This window comes from Odocoileus virginianus, chromosome 23 (genome assembly GCF_023699985.2).
Source record: "Odocoileus virginianus isolate 20LAN1187 ecotype Illinois chromosome 23, Ovbor_1.2, whole genome shotgun sequence".
In the NCBI taxonomy this organism is placed as follows: Eukaryota; Metazoa; Chordata; class Mammalia; order Artiodactyla; family Cervidae; genus Odocoileus; species Odocoileus virginianus.
Window position 1 is genome coordinate 40565002 of NC_069696.1, and position 18308 is coordinate 40583309.

Genomic DNA, 18308 nt, shown 5'->3' on the forward strand with positions numbered 1-18308 from the left:
ATCTTAGTTCCCCAACCTGCCTCTGACAGTAGAAACCAGTGTCTTAAACACTGGACCACCAGAGAGCATATGGTTTTTATCACAGCAATCACTGAAAACCTAGCTTTGAAAAGATATGGCATTATGGAAAGGAATGGAGTATAAAAAGATGTTGAAATTGAGAATTACTTCACTCCAGTAGCTCAGAAGGTACTTGACAGATGGCAAGTATGGCTGTTTCTCCTGAAATTTTAATGTTGAAAAAAATCCCATGATACCCCTGTGAGTTTGCTGTTGGTGCCCCAGAGGGCCTTGGCATAGAGAGGCCCTGAACACCTTTCCATGTATCGCCTCACTGAACCCTTTAACAACCCTACCATGTCAGCCTATCCTCACCCCCAGCTTGTAGGTGGAGGGGTCATGCAGCGGGTCCCGAACTGCACAGCTTCTAAGTGGCAGAGCCAGGAGTGGAGCCCAGGGGCTGGCACCACTGAGCCAGATTCTTATGTCTTGGAATCTACACCTCACTTTTCTTCTTCTTCCAAATCAGACATTCTTGCCTCTCTATGTTTACTGCTGTCCTGGTCACAGAACCTAGGGTAGAAAGGGCACACAAGAGGCCTACCACACTTCCACAGTGAGCTCCTCATGTGTGTTTTCTGCAGGCCAAGGGAAAGCTGTTCCTGAAGCCTTCCTTTCTATCTTGAGGTGAATTTTCAGATAGTTCTATTTTTTTTTTGGCTACAGTGAGTAGCATGCAGGATCTCAGTTCTTCAACTGGGGATCAAACCCATGGACCCTGCAGTGGAGGTGCTGAGTCCTAACCACTGTACCACTGGGAAAGTCCCTCAGATAGGCTTTCATTACTGACCTCTGACTACAGTAACTTCCTGGGGGATCTGCCTCAAGTCTCTCCTCGGTCTAAGCCACCAGGTATAGCTTCATCACTTTATTATTAAGTTATCACTTACCGCATATTTAAACCTTGCTCAGAATCCAAAGTGCCATGGCCAAATCCCTCACTTTGGCATTGGAGATTCTTTACCATTTGTTTACAAGCTACATTTCTGATGCTGTTTTCACCCACATATTCATCATCTGACATGCAGCACAAAATGCCTAGCGACGACATCAAGGGGTTGAAAGCAATCACAGTAGGTGGCTGAGAGTCCCGAAGGGGCTAAGACACCCTCGGGGAGCTTCCCATCTTCAACAGGGGGAACGGGTCCACACACAGACAAGTCCAACACAGAGAAGAAAGTGAGTGCAGCAACTGCCCCTGGCAACAGTGCTCTGGGGCTTCAGCAGTCACTCATAACTGGAGCCTCAGGGTATCTCAGAGGAGGTGGCATTTGCTTGGGTCTTGAAGGGGAAGCAGAGCTTCATTAAGTGAAGGAGAAAAAACAAGGGGAAGAAGGTCACTGCAAAATACAATCCCAGGAGTGGAGGTCAGACTGGGAGGAGCAAGTCTGGTTTCTGCACAGTTGCATGCAAATCAGACTACTAGCAGGTAAAGCTGAAAAGGGAGGTTTCAGGCTAAATCACCATTATGAATGCTTGGGCAAGGGTTTGGACTTTGATATTTATTCATTCAACAAGCATTCATTGATTTTTGACAACAGGCCAGACTGCAGAGTATGTATTAGGGACAGAGTAGACAGCAAGACAGACATGATCTCGGTCCCCTTGGGGCTTATGGTTTAACATGAAGACAGTAAAAATTCACTGAGGATGTTGAGCAGACAACTGTCATCATCAAGTGATACTTAAGTTCATTCTGACATCAGTATAAGACTAATTAACTGCATGGGGGAAGACATGGAAAGAGGGCTATTTATTACATTAAGTACTGAGAGAGATGAGGCAGTGGTGATAGAGGGCAAAAAAGTGTGGAAGTTATTAAAGAAGAAGAATATCAGGCTCAATCCTTAAGTGGAGGGAAATGTAAAAGTGAACTATAAGGTTGGAAAAAAACATCAGAAAAAGTGGGACTGACTGAGAAGGGGTACGAGAAATACCTCTGAGTATCTGTGATGAGGGTAGTACCTGTATCATGATAGAGGTTTGGTCACATAGGTGTGTGAACATATCAACACTCAACAGATGGTATACTTAACATTTGTGCATTTTTACCATATGTGAATTTTACCTAATAAAAGCCCAGAAGACAAATATTGAGCTTAAGTTAATGATATGCAAACTGAAGTGTCTAGGGGTGAAATGTATGATACCTACAACTTGCTTTAAGATACATTAACAAAGATAGATAAACAGATGGATGATGAAGCAAATGGCAAAATACTAACTACAGAATCTCAATGGGTGGCATATGGTGTTCACTGTACAATTCTTTAATACTTTTAGCTTGAAAAATTTCATAATAGAGTACTGAGAAAAATAATAAGCATATAGATTTGAGTCTGGGTTGACTGGTAGGACATGAAGATTATAGGAGGAGATGGAGAGGGAGAGGCAGGTTTAGGGGTCTGGTGATGAGCTCCATGAGTGACACATGGTCTGAGGCAGCCAAGCCGTTCAGGTAGAAATATCATCAGACAGTTGGAAAGACAGGACCGGAGTTCAGCTCTTTTGCTGTCCTGCTTCCTAAACATCTCTCTGCCTCCATGTGTTCCCTTCCACTGATAACCTTTTTCTCCTTTAAGCTTTCTATGACCATCTTGCCTTCCTCACATTTACTAGGAGATTAATTAATGGCATTACTATGTATCACTAGAGTGGAAATTCTTGGAATAAACAGTACCTTACAGAGGAAATGTACTACTTCATGAAATAATTTTGGAATAAACAGTGAATAAAACCTGCCCTGGAATTTGACTGTCCAGTTCTTGGTGATCCTTAGATCAGAAGGTACAGTTTTTTCCTTTCTGATCTGTATATTTTCTTAAACGGCAACCTTACTAGTGGGGAAAATAACTTGTGCCTCAATTATAGGCCGAAATGAAACCACCAATCCCATATTCTTAATATAGTTGATTTTCTCTTTCTTAGTTGCTTTTCTTTTCTGATTTTACCTGACATTTAACTTTGCAGGGGAAAGGAAGAAAATGGTTGTCCTTGGGTGGTAAAAACTATGATTGATTTTTTTCTACTATTCTGAATTTCTAAGTTTCTAGACAAATAACATGCTACTTTGATAACTGGGGGGGAAAAGTTTATCTTTTAAAGGACACAGCCATCAGCCCCCACAGTACAACTGCTAGAAAATTTCTTGAGTTGTGAGACAGAAATCAAACCAGGGAGGCTGATTTCTATTCCTCTCTTCTCAGCAAATGGTGAGCTTCCTGAGATCAAGAGCTATAGGCCCCTGCTCCTCCTCCCACCTCTTAATTCGTATGGCAGCACTGGTCTTGGCACACAGAAAGCACTCACAAAGATGTGTGAGAGAACACATCTTTGACACTAAAAGGAACACCACACCACAGCCAGTATCAGTCAGTGGGAAGCCATTACCTCATTTTGTCATTCTAATTTTAAAAATCTGTTTTTCAAGATGAATTCACAGAATGAATACCTTTTCATCTCTCTCAACTGCCTTAGGCAGACTGCTGCTGCCGCTGCTGCTTCTAAGTCACTTCAGTCATGTCCGACTCTGTGCGACCCCATCCCTGGGATTCTCCAGGCAAGAACACTGGAGTGGGTTGCCATTTCCTTCTCCAATGCAGAAAAGTGAAAGTGAAGTCGCTCAGTCCTGTCCAACTCTTCGCGATCCCATGGACTGCAGCCTATCAGGCTCCTCCGTCCATGGGATTTTCCAGGCAAGAGTACTGGAGTGGGTTGCCATTGCCGTCTCCCTAGGCAGACTGCACTGCTGAGTAAAAGAAATTGGGTTTGGCTCCTTCTATGAATTCCAAGGGCCAGTCAGAAAGAACCTCGGTATTTCTAAACCCATGCTTGGCACAGTGGGAGAACAACTCTTTCAAGAAAACCCATGAATAATTAAGATGGCTCCTATTTTTGTACCACTGGTACTATTTTATGAGTGAACGTGTTAGTTGCTCAGTTGTGTCCGACTCTTTGCAAACCAGGGAATGTAGCCTGTCAGGCTTCTCTGTCCGTGGGATTTCCAGGCCAAGAATACTGGAGTGGGTAGCCATTCTCTTATCCGGGGGATGTTCCCAACTCAGGGATTGAACCTGGGTCTCCTGCACTGCAGGCAGATTCTTTACTGTCTGAGCCATCAGAATTATATTTCAATAAGACTGTTGTTTCTGTTAAAAAAAAAAGTGGACTAGAGACTCTGCAATGTTCTTTCCTGAGCCATCAGGGAAGCCTGGCACTATTTTATACTTTGCGTCATCCCAGTGGATTTATCTCGCTACATTCCCAATGGTTCACCTGCTTAATTCCAAGTCCACTTACTACAGTCAAGGAAAAAGCCTGCTTCACCTCTTATGCTTCATCACACTTTAAAAACATGCCTTACCTTTTCTCCTCGGTCTCTCTCTCTGTCCTTCTCCTCTCTTTTCTTTTTTTTCTCGCTGTGCCCGTCGGTGTGGAGGCTGGGAAGCGGCGGGGGTGGGGCGGTGGCTCCGGTGTACGGGAGGCTGGGCGGGGGGACAGGCGGCACGGGGCCCTCTCCTGTCACCGCAGCAGGGGGAAGCCCCAAACTCCTCTTGGACTTGGAGTGTCGCTTCTCTTTATGCTTCTCCTTGTCCTTCTTCTTTTTGCTCTTCTTTGACTTCTTTTTCTTCTTGATTTCCCGGTAAGAATCATCGATCACTAACTCCCCAGCCTCTAGCTCCCCGCCAGAGGAGGAGTCTGATTCTACCAGGATAGGTTCGAGCCCTGAAAGGTCAAGGTTAGCACTGTGGGATTCTGGGAACTGGGAGGCCTCAGAGCCACAGCCTTCAGGGCCAGGAGATGAATGCGGGTCTGAGGATGACTTGTGCTTCTTCCGGGCTGTTTTTAGAAAGCTCTGTAACTCATGTCCTAGAAGTAAAGCACCCTGCTCATCCCGAGCTGACTTCTTAGAGGATTTTTTCACAGTCGCTTGTTGAGAGGGGTACTGAAAAGACTCCTCGTCTATGGAGCCACTCCCCTTCTCCTTGGGCGAGAGGATAAGTTTCATCTTTAAGCCGTCAGGCTCACGAAGGGTCAGTGTCTCTGTGTTCACGTAAAGCGGTTTCATTTTTTTGGATTTGTGGGAACTACCATCCTCCAGGGACAGCTCCCCACTGCTTCCGCTGACTTTCTTCCTGTGGTGTTCCTTCTTACTCTCCGAATGACTTGAGGAACTGGACGACTTTTCTCCTGTCTTTTTGGAGGGTTTGGCGCCTGTGGCCAGAGGGGAAGTGATCGCTTTCAATAGGTCCATAGCTGTATCAGCAGACTGTGGGCTGGACTTTTTCTTTTTCTTCTGTGACGGCTCCAAAGACGAAATATCTAGAAGTAATTAAGAGAAGTAATTGTCCCTATGGCAGAGTAACTTCCAACAAGTTTCCTCTCTCACCAAAAACCCCCAACTAAGATGAGGAAGAGGCTAACAGGAATGACTGGAGGGGAGGCCCTTCAACTGATTGTAAACATTCAGAGATGATGCCCACGTGCTTCTTGGCTTGGTAGATCCTGCCTCTGACCCTGGAGACAGTTTTTGCCACGCAAGATGTTTTTCTTCACTGAGTCTTCACAAGCCACCAAAGACAGCATGCTCAGAAGGATGGACCGTGGCTGCGGGGTTACGAGTAGTTACAACTTTAGATTACGCTGAAGACAAAGCATCATTTGTTTCTGGGTTCAGGACAAATCCATTCTAGCAAAGAGTCGGTCTTGTCAGCTAAATACATAATATAGCTAAGAAAAGCTGGTCTTGTGAGTGGATACACGCTGGAGTGAGAAGGAACCCTTAGGCGCAGGCTGGAGGGCCCAGGACTACAAATGGCAAGAGGGATGCTAATAACAATGGGCATAAGATAAGTGGATGATTGGGGGGAGAAGGAACCTGGTACCTGGTGTATCACAAATGAAGACTGTTCTTCTATGCTGAATCCTCCAAAATACCAGCCCTCCACCTCTCTCCTCCTTCACACTGGTTTATCGGCACTCAGAACAAGAACCACTGTCCTGTTAAATAGGCCACTGAGTCAGCAACATCTGGATCTCTCTCCCCTACCCCGACTCCAAGAACCAGTGAAGTGTCTGTCCCGCCTGCTGCCGCTCCCCAGCCTCACCTCCATAGTAGTAGTCATCGGAGGAGTGCTTCCTCTTTTTCCTGTGTGTGTCCGTCCCCAAGAAGTAAAGTTCACTGTCCTGGAATTCAAGAGGAAGGAGAACTGAGCAACGAATAAGACGATGAGGCACAGGCACTTTGGAACCAATGTTGTTTTCTGACGATTTCTGACTTTGGAAAATAAAGTATCACACAGGAAATAGTAAAAAAAAAAAAAAAAAAAAAAAGATGTGAATGATGCTTATCTTTCTTTTTAAACATTTTTCAAAGAAATATCTTTCTTCGAATACTAGGAAACATGCTATGAACTAGTTTAAACATTCCTAATTCAAATGTTTAGAATTTACCTTTAATTTCTTCTTGGAAGAATTCCTGACCTGAGCAGCGATTTCTTCCTCTTCCCTTAAAAAATCTTTGTAAGAACGTTTCTTTTCTCGTTGGCTTCGGCCAGCAGCTAGCCCTATGTCCTCAAAGCTGTGATCACCATCAAAGCAATCTGAGAAGCACAGGTTCGTTTGGGAAAGGAAACAAGAAAGTCAAGTAAGTTACGACTGCATCACAACCCATGAAATGCAACAGTCCCTCCATTTCCGAATTAGAATCATGTCATTTGGTAAGTCCACTGGAACACAGGGCTAGATCCGAGGGGATGAGCATTATGTCCTGATGAGTTGGCTGCAAATACAAGAATCAGACCTGAAGAAACAACACTTCCATGCTACGCAAAGGCCCAAGGTGCATCCTGAGACCATGGTTTCTTAGTTGTGATTTGGCAGGTGGACACGAACTTGCAGAAGTAAGGCTGAAAAGAATAAGGATTCATGTGCTGTGCTGCTCTGTGGGCGTCCACTGTGTGATTCCTATCCCCAGGCTCCTGCACACTGGAGCTGGCAAGGACCACGAGTGCTGCTGGGGATCACCCCATAGACTACAGAGACTTATGGCTCAGACTCTTGTGTTAGAACCCTGTCCCGGTTTGCGTTTCCATGGGCCCAGTCTGGGGATGATGTGAAGTTTTACTAGTGCTCTGGGTCATCACTTGGGAGTCCAGGCTGTGATGGCCAGTCCTGGTCTCTATGTCCATGGGCTGCAAGGATTGAAGAGGACACCCCCTTTGGAATGCTTCTCAGGTTAAGGGGTCATACCTTCTTTCTTCACGGAGTCATCATAAGCCATGGCGGTCCTGCAGGGCCTTTGAGAATGGGGTCCCTGTGTCCAGGCTCCTTCCCGTCTACAGGACCAGGTCTGAGAAACAAAGAAGGAAAACCCTCCTGTAATGCGAAATCACTGTGGAGAAGCAACCTTCCAGGTGGAAATGCGAAGTGATCCAAGGGCGGACTGGAAGGACAGCAAGGAATAAAGGAGGGTCTTGTCACCACCTCCTCTTTCTGTTTGTAAATATACTAGGGATGAAGCTGTAGCAAGTGCATTAGGCTTAATTCGATTTGATTCATGAATTAAAGCTGTCAGTTGGGGAAGTATATAAAATACCTCCCATTAAAAAAAAAAACAAAACTTCAAAAATTCATAAGAACTTGTGAAATGCCAACAGGTCTAGTAACACTGAGACAGGGTGAAAGCCGACATGAAGTCAGAGGGTTAGGTTCAGTTACGGTCACAAAATGCACAGACAAAGCAGGATGCAGAGGAAGACAGATCATGCCACGCATTTGAGACCACAACATCCTACCGGTTGAATTGGTGACAGGCTAAAATCTGTTGTATTGCAGTTTAAGCAGAAATGATGACAACATGACAGGGATAGTAAAAATCTTGAGAGCATAATTTTTTGGTGTTTATTTTGTTGGGCTCTTCGAATTTGCTCAAAATTACAGAAGTGTAAAAGTAGGCACACTTCTTACATTAGTTGCCCATAAAACAGCTTTAATGCTATCAAGCCTTTCTTAAAGGCTACAGGTGAAAATGGGCTTCCCTTGTGGCTCAGCTGGTAAAGAATCTGCCTGCAACACAGGAGACCTGGGTTCGACCCTTGGGTTAAGAAGATCCCTGGGAGAAGGGAAAGGCAACCCACTCCAGTATTCTAGCTTGGAAAATTCCATGGACTGTATAGTCCATGGGATCGCAAAGAGTCAGACACAACTGAGCAACTCTCACTTTCACAGGTGAAAATAAGTAGGAATTGCCACCTGTCCACTGGTGATGAAATTTTTATCATTATTAAGATTTTCACTAATTTGAAGAACTATTAAAATTTAAGTGTTCTAAATACTGCTGTAAATTTGTTAAAATTACTTTTTTGGCATTCAACTTTATATGCCCATTTTGACTTTGAAGATGAAGAGCCATAAACCGCACTCGAAGGTAAGATTCTTCGAATATTTTTAGGACAGGAAATGTCACAATTCCTGCAGGAAAAGTTTTTGCAGGAAGTTTAAATTTTATATGCTAAATACATTGAAAATGTCCTCATTCTGTTAGTGAAATGCTTAAAAGTTGATCTGATTATTTACTTCTTTTTTATTTTACCTTCATAACTATAGCGGGGTTTAGAAATGCTGAAGGACACTTCAACGAGATATTGACAATCCCTTTGAGGAAAGTACAGGTAATTGTGAAGTATGTAACTTTTGGGAAAGAAAAGATGAATGAACAAAGGAAACTTTCCTAATAGTTACATTTAAAATAAACCAAAAGAAAAAGACCTACTTGCACAAGTCAGATAAGATACAACGCACAGATAAGCTTATGTTGAAAATAGAAAAAGAAGCATTACCAGGAACTATTTACAAGTAACATTCAGAAATGTAAAAAGCATTTCTCCACTTCCCTAAGGAGTGGAAAGAAGAATAGACTTGGTCAAGGTAAGAGAAACTTGAGTGAAGTGAACAAATGAAATGAACTGGGTTCGTTTACAAATAATTGGAGAACTGCTTACTTAAAGGGCTTTTCGCAGGAAATTATGGGGATATGAGGTCAGGTCTCATGTAGAAATTCATAATATAGCCAGTTTTTCATGTTCCAGTACTAAGAGTTAAACTTTCTCAAACAGAAATTACTGTTGCCCCCTGTCCACCCACATGGTGCAACTCCAGGAGGGGTCAGAGGAGGAGCATCATCATAGGGAATTACATCCATTCATTTAAAAACAGCATATCTGCTCACTGGCACTAAAGCATAGTAAGTTTATTAGAAGAGTATATGGACCCCATTCATTTTCATAGGCTGATAATGCCAAGAAATAGCACAACTTGTGACCTCAAGTTAAATGTTTTCCATGTCAAATGGATTCTGGCTAAGAACCTTTGAGAAATAATGGGCAAAAAAATCTGAAATATTCAACGCCAATGCGGCCACCAATCTGTGGTCAAGAACAAAATGCTCTTCTGTATGAAGTGAAGGCGGGTCCTGAGACTTATAACCAGGCCTTCCCTTTGGAAATATCAAAACTAACATAAAACAGAGCTGAACAACTAACAGTCAGAATAGGAGTAAGTAGCTCTGAAGACAGCTCCAGAAAGAAAACAATGATGTCACTTACTGGACTATGAAAAGGCACTCATAGTCTCTTAACGGACTGCTTTGAAAAACAACCAGTGGATGAAAAAATTGTACAAGGGAACAGAAAATTAGGAGCTGACCCTCAGAGGCACAGAAGAGCACAGAAAACACGTGCTGGTGTTGGCATTTTGTATTACAATTAGGTCTGCTACTATTTAATTTTTCTAAAGACACAGGAGGGGCATTTTATAAATTACAAGATTAAATAACATATAGTAAAAAATGAACGGGGCCTGAAGGCAAGTCCAACTCAGTAAAGAACTGGGACAGTCAAGAGCTTAAAAACTAAAATTAGATACAGTGGTCTCACTCACTCACAGCTTGGGCAGACTGATGGACCCTGAACTTCTAGGTTCTTTCAAGTGAGGATATTATTGCAGCCCAGGGGTTAGTTTTGGATGCTGACTCATAGAAGGAAGATGAAACCAGATAAAGAAGTCTCAAGCAACAGTGTGGAGGAAAGGCAGAGTTAGGGCAACATTTATATAAGATAACTCTCCTGATGTTCTTTCCAGGTCTTGAACATTATCCATGATAAATCCAGAGTCCAGGCTTAGGCAGCAGATTGTGAGGATTAATGAAATTGAAAAATATTAGGCTATATATTCACATTAGAAAACAGAAGCCATAATTATATTAAATGTTGGCAAATGTAAAAACTCATTTAGATGTTAAAGCTCATTCTCTGGAACTCCGTAAATTTTGGTGTGTATAGAATTCAAAACTGTCAACTTCAAGAAGCAGGATAATTTTACAATTATGTTCCTCTCAGTGGGTTAAGAAATGACAACAGAAGTAAAAGTTCATTATTTATGTTGCTTGTGGAAGTAAGCCATCATGAAATATGCCATCATGAAATATGTGTACTTTTGGAAGGTGAAAATTATCAAACTTGTGGACTTCTCTTCAAGAGATGAAAAAGGAGACAGCTACTCTTCCACTTGTAGAAAAGTATACGGTGATGTTTAGGCTTTGCTTTCGGAGTTATCAATCAGGAAAAAAGGGGAAATCATCAGGCATAGTATTTTGTTACTTTGAAAGCCCAAATTAAAAGTAGTTTGGGAAAAAATGTTTCAGAAGATGGTGTTTTGAGGTCATCTCAGCCCCAGGAATCACTAGCAAGCTTCTTCATCCCCAAATTTAAGTGTGTTTTGAAAAAGACAAAGTAAGCCTCGGAAACCTGGGCAGTAATGAAATCCTGAGGCGCGGGTCCAGTTCAGGAGGCAAGGCTTGTTCAAGATTTTCAAGATTCCACGTTCTCTTCTTCCAGCCCTTCTTTCAGGAACTCAAGCTGCCAGTCGGTGCAGGAAGAGGAAGATGCACATACAGCTGTTGCCAGTTTCTGAATTGCTGCTGCTGTTACTTTGAGGATAGGAGCAGGGGATGCCTTCTCATTTTCGCTCAGACTTCCTCCAATCTCAGAACCCAGAGACTCTCTTGCCACTCCCTTCTCCACGAACCTACCTATGCAGCACTCACAGCCCCTGCCAGCTCTGGAAACTGCAGAGATCCCGACAGTCAGGGTTGGGGATTGAATCCTCTCATTGGGGTGCAATTGAGCGGAACCACGACCACCACACAGATCTGCTGACAACACACATTTCCAAAAAAAACCCAGCGGTACAAATTTTGACAAGCCTTATCCAATCAACAGGCTCTACTCTAGATTCAGTGGTTTCGTGTTTGTTTGTTTTTTTTTTTTTTAATTCTGCTATGGGGTAATATAATCAGCCACCAACTTAGCCATCAGGTAGCAGAAAGATAAGATGGTTCTCCTCTTCTGCCCGATAGAAAAATTAAGTGAAACCTACAAGCAACAGCTTTGGGGGAAAATGGGTCTGGATGGAGCAGATCCCACTAAGGAAGGCACGTTCAAACTGGGTCGCACGCAAAGATTACATACCACACAGATTATTGCTACAAAGAGCCCCCAAGACCACCATTTTTGTGGTCCCCACGGCAAACCAAAGGGATTCTCCTGGCAGTTTTGCAGCAACAGCTAGTTCAACAAAGCTGGGCGAAGAGGGGAAAAAAAAAAAGCTCGTCGCATCCACTCCTGCCAGCCGCGCCCCGGCCCTCCCGTCGCCCCGGCTCCCTTGCCCCTTGACAGCCCGGGGATCCCGTGTCCCGGATCCTGAGCCGCAAGGCGGCCGCGACCCCGGTTCCCGCGTCCCGGCGGCTCCAGGCGCCCCCGAGGGCGGAGACGGCCGGGCAGGGGGAGGGGCGGCCTCGGCCCGCGGGCCCCCGGGGCGGCCGCACGCCCCCTCCCGGCCCGCACTTTCCCGCCTTCCCCATTTGAACAGCTCCCGCCCGCCTTCCTCCTCCGGCCCGCTCCAGCCCCTTCCCGGGGGCGGACTGCGGCCGCTACTCCAGTCCCCGGCTCGGCCCCTGGGCTAGGCCGTGAAGGGCCCGGGGCGCTCTCGGGGCGGTGTCGCGGCCCGAGGCGGCGGGTGGCGGCTGGGCGGGGCCGCTGCCGCCTGGGGGTGGGGGCCTAGCTCGGCCTCGTGGGGGCTCCGCTCGCCGCTACCTTCACTAGGCTCGCCCGGATCCCGCCTCAGCGCCGCCGACCGCCGCCATCTTGGAGAAGGAGAGAAAAGCGCGAGCGACCAGGGAGCCTCAGTCGAGCGCAGAGCGCAGACTCTGCTTGGGAAGGGGAATCCCGCTGGTGCAAGAGCGCCGAGCGCATCGAATGAGACGCTGGGCTTGCTGAGCCCCGGAGCTAGTCTGTAGTAAGAATTTGTTCTGTGTCGGGCTTGGGCTAGAAGCTTTACGAACAGGACAGCATTTGATCTTCACTGCATCGCTGTGAGGTAGGTTCTGTCACATTTTATAGATGAGAAATGGGGTTCAGAGGGAGGGGTTAAGTGACTTGCCCAAGGATACACAGGTAGTTGGAGTGCAAGACAGTCTACCAGCCACTTCTAAGACTTCTGATTCTTAACTGAAGTGCTCTTTCCAAAAGACTGCTGTTTCCTTCGAGATATTTTTATACAATAACTCCTGTCTTTGCAAAACCGTGCAGATTAATACCAGTGCTGCTTGTCTGGAATTTAGCATCTGCATAGATGATTGGCGTGTTTGGGATGAGGGAGGCAGAATATATCTTTATAACAATGCACTGTAAAATAATTTGCATGGCAAGTCATCTGCATTTCTCCCCATAAATCGTTTGCATTTCAAAGTTAGAAACAGTTTTCAGAGAAATGAAGAGTAAAGTGTTTTGTTTTGTCCCCCCCCCCCCATTTTGCTCTAGAGAATTTAGACCAATGGGTAGAAGTTACAGTGTGCAGCTCTTGGTTCAATATGAAGACGAATTAATTTTTCCAGTGCAGTTCAGTTATGTTTGGCCACTTTGTAAGGTAGTGAGCTCCCTGTCGCCAGAGGAGTCCAAGCAGAAGCTAGTGTCGTAGTTTCTGTGGAGCAGGGAGTTTAGAGATATAGAATGGCTTCTAGAGTTGTGAAACCCATGAGACTCTATGCAACATTGTGTGTTTGCACATATGTGTATTTTTCTGGGGTTTAGATCCTATCAAAGATTAGGAACCTTTATCCTAGCAGGCTGTCCATTCCAGAATTGGACAGGTGCTTGAAGACGATATAGTCATTCTTATCACTTTACAGACTTACAAATTGAGGTCAAGAGGAGCAGGGGATTTGTCTCAACCCATACTGTCAATTAGTGATCAGCTTAGGATTAGATACCAGGTTATTGGACTCTTGGTTCACTGCTGTTTTCACCATATCATGCTCTTTCTTCCTCTATTCTATGTAGAAGATCAGATTCTGTTTAATTACTATTCTTACAACTGTGAGATGCTGAGATGTTAAAATACTTGAGACAGAGTTGTTGAATTATATCCCTCAAATGTAAACACACACACACGCACATAAAATAACTCTAGCATAATGACCTTCTGCACAGCCCCTATCCTGCTCACCTAAAAGACTGGCAATGAATTTCACCAAATGGTACAGGATTGCACTTCTGGGACACCTTACCTGACATTAGCATCCTTGCTAAGTATTTAAGAGCCTCAAGAATGTATTTCTCTCTTCTTCAGTATTGGTCAGGATGTTTTTAGTTGTAAGTGACAGAAACCCAATTCAAAATAGCTCAGAAGAAAAGGAGAATTTATTGGCTAACATTATTGAGGTGTCCAGTGCATTCAGCTGTGGCTGGATCCAGGGAGGAGCTCCAGCTGGTCTCTTGACATCTCACTTTGGTGCTTTCTTCTGATCTGGCTTTATTCTCAGGCTCCAGGTGGTGACTCCAATAGTTCCAGGCTTTATTATCTTTATTGCTAGCAACATCCCTGGAGAGAAAGTTTCTTTTTCCTGTTTGTTTTGGTAGGTATCATGGGATTGACTCTTTTTTCCTGAATTGATTCATATGTCCAAACAGAAAGCAATCGGTATGCGCAAAGGCATGGGGTATGCTGATTGGTTAAATTAGGTCACATCCTCACCCAAGAGTAGGCCAGGCAGAACATTAAGGAAAATTAGAGATTGTTGTCAGAAGAACTGTAGGGAGAAACAGAGAAACACAATTATATCAGAGATTTCAACAACTCTCTCTCAATAACTGATAGAATACCTAAACACAAAATCAGAAATGCCACTAAAACCTTGAGCAGCATGTTAATTGGCTTCAGTTCAGTTCAGTCGCTCAGGTGTGTCTGACTCTTTGCGACCCCATGGACTGTAGCACGCCAGGCCTCCCTGTCCATCACCAACTCCCGGAGTCCACTCAGACTCATTTCCATTGAGTCAGTGATGCCATCCAACCATCTCATCCTCTGTCGTCCCCTTCTCCCGTCTTCAATCTTTTCCAGCATCAGGGTCTTTTGAAATGAGTCAGCTCTTTGCATAAGGTGACCAAAGTACTGGAGTTTCAGCTTCAACATCAGTCCTTCCAATGAATATTTAGGACTGATTTCCTTAGGATTGACTGGTTTGATCTCCTTGCAGTCCAAGGGACTCTCAAGAGTCTTCTCCAACACCACAGTTCAAAAGCATCAATTTTTTGGCGCTCAGCTTTCTTTATAGCCCAACTCTCACATCTGTACATGACCACTGGAAAACCCATAGCCTTGACTAGAAGGACCTTTGTTGGCAAAGTAACATCTCTGCTTTTTAATATGCTGTCTAGGTTGGTCATAACTTTTCTCCCAAGGAGTAAGCATCTTTTAATTTCATGGCTGCAGTCACCATCTGCAGTGATTTTGGAGCCCCCAGAAAATAAAGTCTGCCACTGTTTCCACTGTTTCTTCATCCAATTGCCATGAAGTGATGGGACCAGATGCCGTGATTTTTTTTCTAAATGTTGAGCTTTAAGCCAGCTTTTTCACTCTCTTTCACTTTCATCAAGAGGCTCTTTAATTCTTCACGTTCAGCCATAAGGGTGGTTTCATATGTATATCTGAGGTTATTGATATTTCTTCTAGCAATCTTGATTCCAGCTTGTGCTTCATCCAGCCCAGTGTTTCTCGTGATGTACTCTGCATATAAGTTAAATAAGTAGGGTAACAATATACAGCCTTGACGTACTCCTTTTCCTATTTGGAACCAGTCTGTTGTTCCATGTCCAGTTCAAACTGTTGCTTCCTGACCTGCATACAGATTTCTAAAGAGGCAGGTTAGGTGGTCTGGTATTCCCATCTCTTTCAGAATTTTCCACAGTTTATTGTGATCCACACAGTCAAAGGCTTTGGCATAGTCAATAAAGCAGAAATAGATGTTTTTCTGGAACCCTCTTGCTTTTTCGATGATCCAGTGATGTTGGCAATTTGATCTCTGGTTCCTCTGCCTTTTCTAAATCCAGCTTGAACATCTGAAAGTTCATGGTTCAAGTATTATTGAAACCTGGCTTGGAGAATTTTGAGCATTACTTTACTAGCATGTGCCACCCAACAACATACATGCTTTGTAAGAGCACATGGAGCATTTACCGAGATAGACTATATATTGAGCCATAAAAAAAGTCTTAATAAATTTAGAAAGGATTCAAGTCATGTAAAATATGTTCTCACTATAATGGAACTAAGCTAAAAATCAGTGACATAGAGATAATGTCCCTATGGAAAATTCCCAACTATCTGGAGATTAAATAATGTACCTTCAAATTATGCAGACATCCAAAAATGAGTCAAAAGGGAAATTAGGAAGTATATTGAACTGACTCAAAACAAAAAACACAAAACATATCAAAATGTGTGGGATGCAGTTAAAGTAGGGCTCCGAGGAAGACTTATAGTACTAAAATGTATGGTAATGAAAAGGTCAGCAAAAGACAGGTCTCAAAGTTTCAAGTCAATAGCATCAACTTTCACTTTAAGAAATTATCAGTGGGTTGGAGGCTTCCCTGGTGGTCCAGTGGTTGGGACTCTGTGCTTCTACTGCAGGGTTCGATCCCTGGTTGGGGAACTAAGATCTCACATGCTGCACAGTGCAGCCAAAAAAAAAAAAAAATTAGAGAAATTAATTAAAATTAAAGTCAAAATAAGCAGAAGCGAGGAAATAATAGAGGAAGGGCAGAAGTCATTAAAATGGAAAGCAGACGAACGATAGAGAAAAGAAATGAAACTGAAAAACTGATTCCAGGGCTGGGGAAGAGAAAGTACAAATGAGCCTGAAGCACTCTGCAGTATCAGAAAGTAAGAGTTCTTCACAAAGAGAAATGGAGGGTGTGTGTGGGGGTGGGGATGGGGCGAGGCGAGAGTACGTCAAAGGGACAGATGAATTGACCTGAAAGAGCTCCCAATGGTCAGAGCTGGAGCAATTCAAGAAACTAACTAAATGGTATCTATTGGATCATAACCAGGGTTATAAAATAAATATACAGGAGTTTGTAATGATAGCAATGACTGAATAGATAAATAAATGGGGGAAAGAGACAAATATGCATTGTAGAAAAATCCCAAGTAATATATGCAGGCACTCCTGGCCCCCACCAGGAGGTTGAGCTTAATTCCCACCTTTCCATTTGAGAGTTGGCTAGACTTAGTGACTCAGTTCTGAAGACTACAGTCGTGGAGAGAGAAGGTAGTAATTGTAGATGTCAAATTCTGACAAGCAGTACCTTAACCAAGTGATACTAGTTACCTTTGATATGACAGGATGAGAAAGACACTTTACCTTGAGGTATTCTTCCCCTGGCTTCTCAGGTGGCTCAGTGGTAGAGAATCTGCCTGTCACTGCAGGAGACGCAGATTTGATCCCTGAGTCAGGAAGATCTCCTGGAGTAGGAAATGGCAACCTGCTCCAGTACTCTTGCCTGGAAAATTCCATGGACAGAGGAGCCTGATGGGCTACAGTCCATGGGGTCGCAAAGAGTCAGACACGACTAAGCGACTGAGCACACATTTGTCCCTTAAATCCATCACTCCAGCCAAATCACGATAAAATACATCAGATACACCCAAATTGAGGGACCATCTCCAAAGCATCTGACCAGTACTCCTCAAGGCTGTCAAGGTCGTGAAAAATGAGGGAAGGCTGAAAAACAGTCACAGACCAGAAGACACGAACACAACAAAATGCAAAGTGGTAATCTTTACAGTGTATTGGATCCTGGAACAGAATGAGGACATTAATAGAAAACCTGGAACATCCAAAGTCTAGACTTTCATTAATAGTAATATATCATTGTTGGTTTCTTATATTTTGACAAATATACAACAGTAATGCAACATAGTAACACAAGGGGAACCTGAAACTGCAGAGTGAGGGGTGTATGAGAACTTCCTCAACCATCTTTGCAACGTTTCTGTAAGTCTAAAATTATTCCAAATAAAGGTTTATTTTCAAAAGGTTGTCCTTTGAGATCTATAAAATGGGTAAATTTCTAGTTGGACTGATCAGAGAAAAAAAAGAAAGAAGGCATGAAATACCAAACTCAGAAACCCAGCTGCAAAGTACACACACACACATTTTTCCTTCACTGTCCATCTGTGTTGACACACACACATGAAGTGATTTATTTTCACAGCTGCTTAGTATTCTATGGTGGCAGTGTACCAGATTTTATTTTTTCATTTTCATCACTTTGGGCATTTACATTGTATCCATTTAAAAAATTATTAGAGACTTCCCTAGTGGCCCAATGGCTAAGATTCAGAGCTCCTGATTCAGAGGCCTGGGTTCAATTCCTGATCGGGGAACTAGATCCCACATGCTGCAACTAAGAGTTTGAGTGTTGCAACTAAAGATCCTGAATTCCAAATCTCTCACATACCACAACTAAGACCCAGCACAGCCAAATAAATAAATACTGAAAAACAGTTATAAGCAGTAGTGCAGCAATCTTGTTTGAGTGCCCTGTGCAATCGTGTGAGAGCTTCCTTGAGAAGTCTGCTAGGAGTGAAAATGCTATGCGTGTGTGCTAAGTTGCTTCAGTTGTGTGCGATTTTTTGTTACCTTATGGACTGTAGCCCACCAGGCTGTCTGTCCATGGGATTCTCCAGGCAAGAAACTGGAGTGGGTTGCCATGCCCTCCTCCAGGGGATCTTCCTGACCCAGGGATTGAACCCTCATTATGTCTCCTGCATTGGCAGGTGAGTTCTTTACCACTAGCGAAGTTCTTTACCACCTGGGAAGCCTAGAAATACTATAACCTAGTGCATAT

General features: G+C 43.8%; 1 protein-coding gene and 1 long non-coding RNA gene across 11 annotated transcripts in view; one reads left to right on the top strand and one right to left on the bottom strand.

Annotated features, from left to right (window-relative positions):
- HMGXB4 (HMG-box containing 4) overlaps window positions 1-12312 on the bottom strand; it is a 33839-nt gene extending 21527 nt beyond the window's left edge. For 2 of the 8 annotated variants that reach the window (XR_011483027.1, XM_020883915.2), the window contains exons 1-5: window positions 10866-11755; window positions 7312-7411; window positions 6514-6662; window positions 6168-6246; window positions 4424-5382 (exon numbers count right to left, since the gene is read on the bottom strand). Coding sequence is in view for 7 of the 8 variants with exons in the window: in XM_020883915.2 (XP_020739574.2) it covers window positions 4424-5382; window positions 6168-6246; window positions 6514-6662; window positions 7312-7342 (1218 nt within the window). In the remaining variant the exon portion in view is untranslated. Of the gene's footprint in view, window positions 1-4423; window positions 5383-5945; window positions 6061-6167; window positions 6249-6513; window positions 6663-7311; window positions 7412-10865; window positions 11757-12212 lie in introns of those variants that run through there. The other 6 variants (XM_070453975.1, XM_020883914.2, XM_020883916.2 and 3 more) reach the window with 6 other exon arrangements.
- LOC139030634 (uncharacterized) overlaps window positions 11873-18308 on the top strand; it is a 47398-nt gene continuing 40962 nt past the window's right edge. For all 3 annotated transcript variants that reach the window (XR_011483030.1, XR_011483028.1, XR_011483029.1), the window contains exon 1: window positions 11873-12495. This is a non-coding gene — a long non-coding RNA (uncharacterized lncRNA). The remainder of the gene's footprint in view (window positions 12496-18308) is intronic.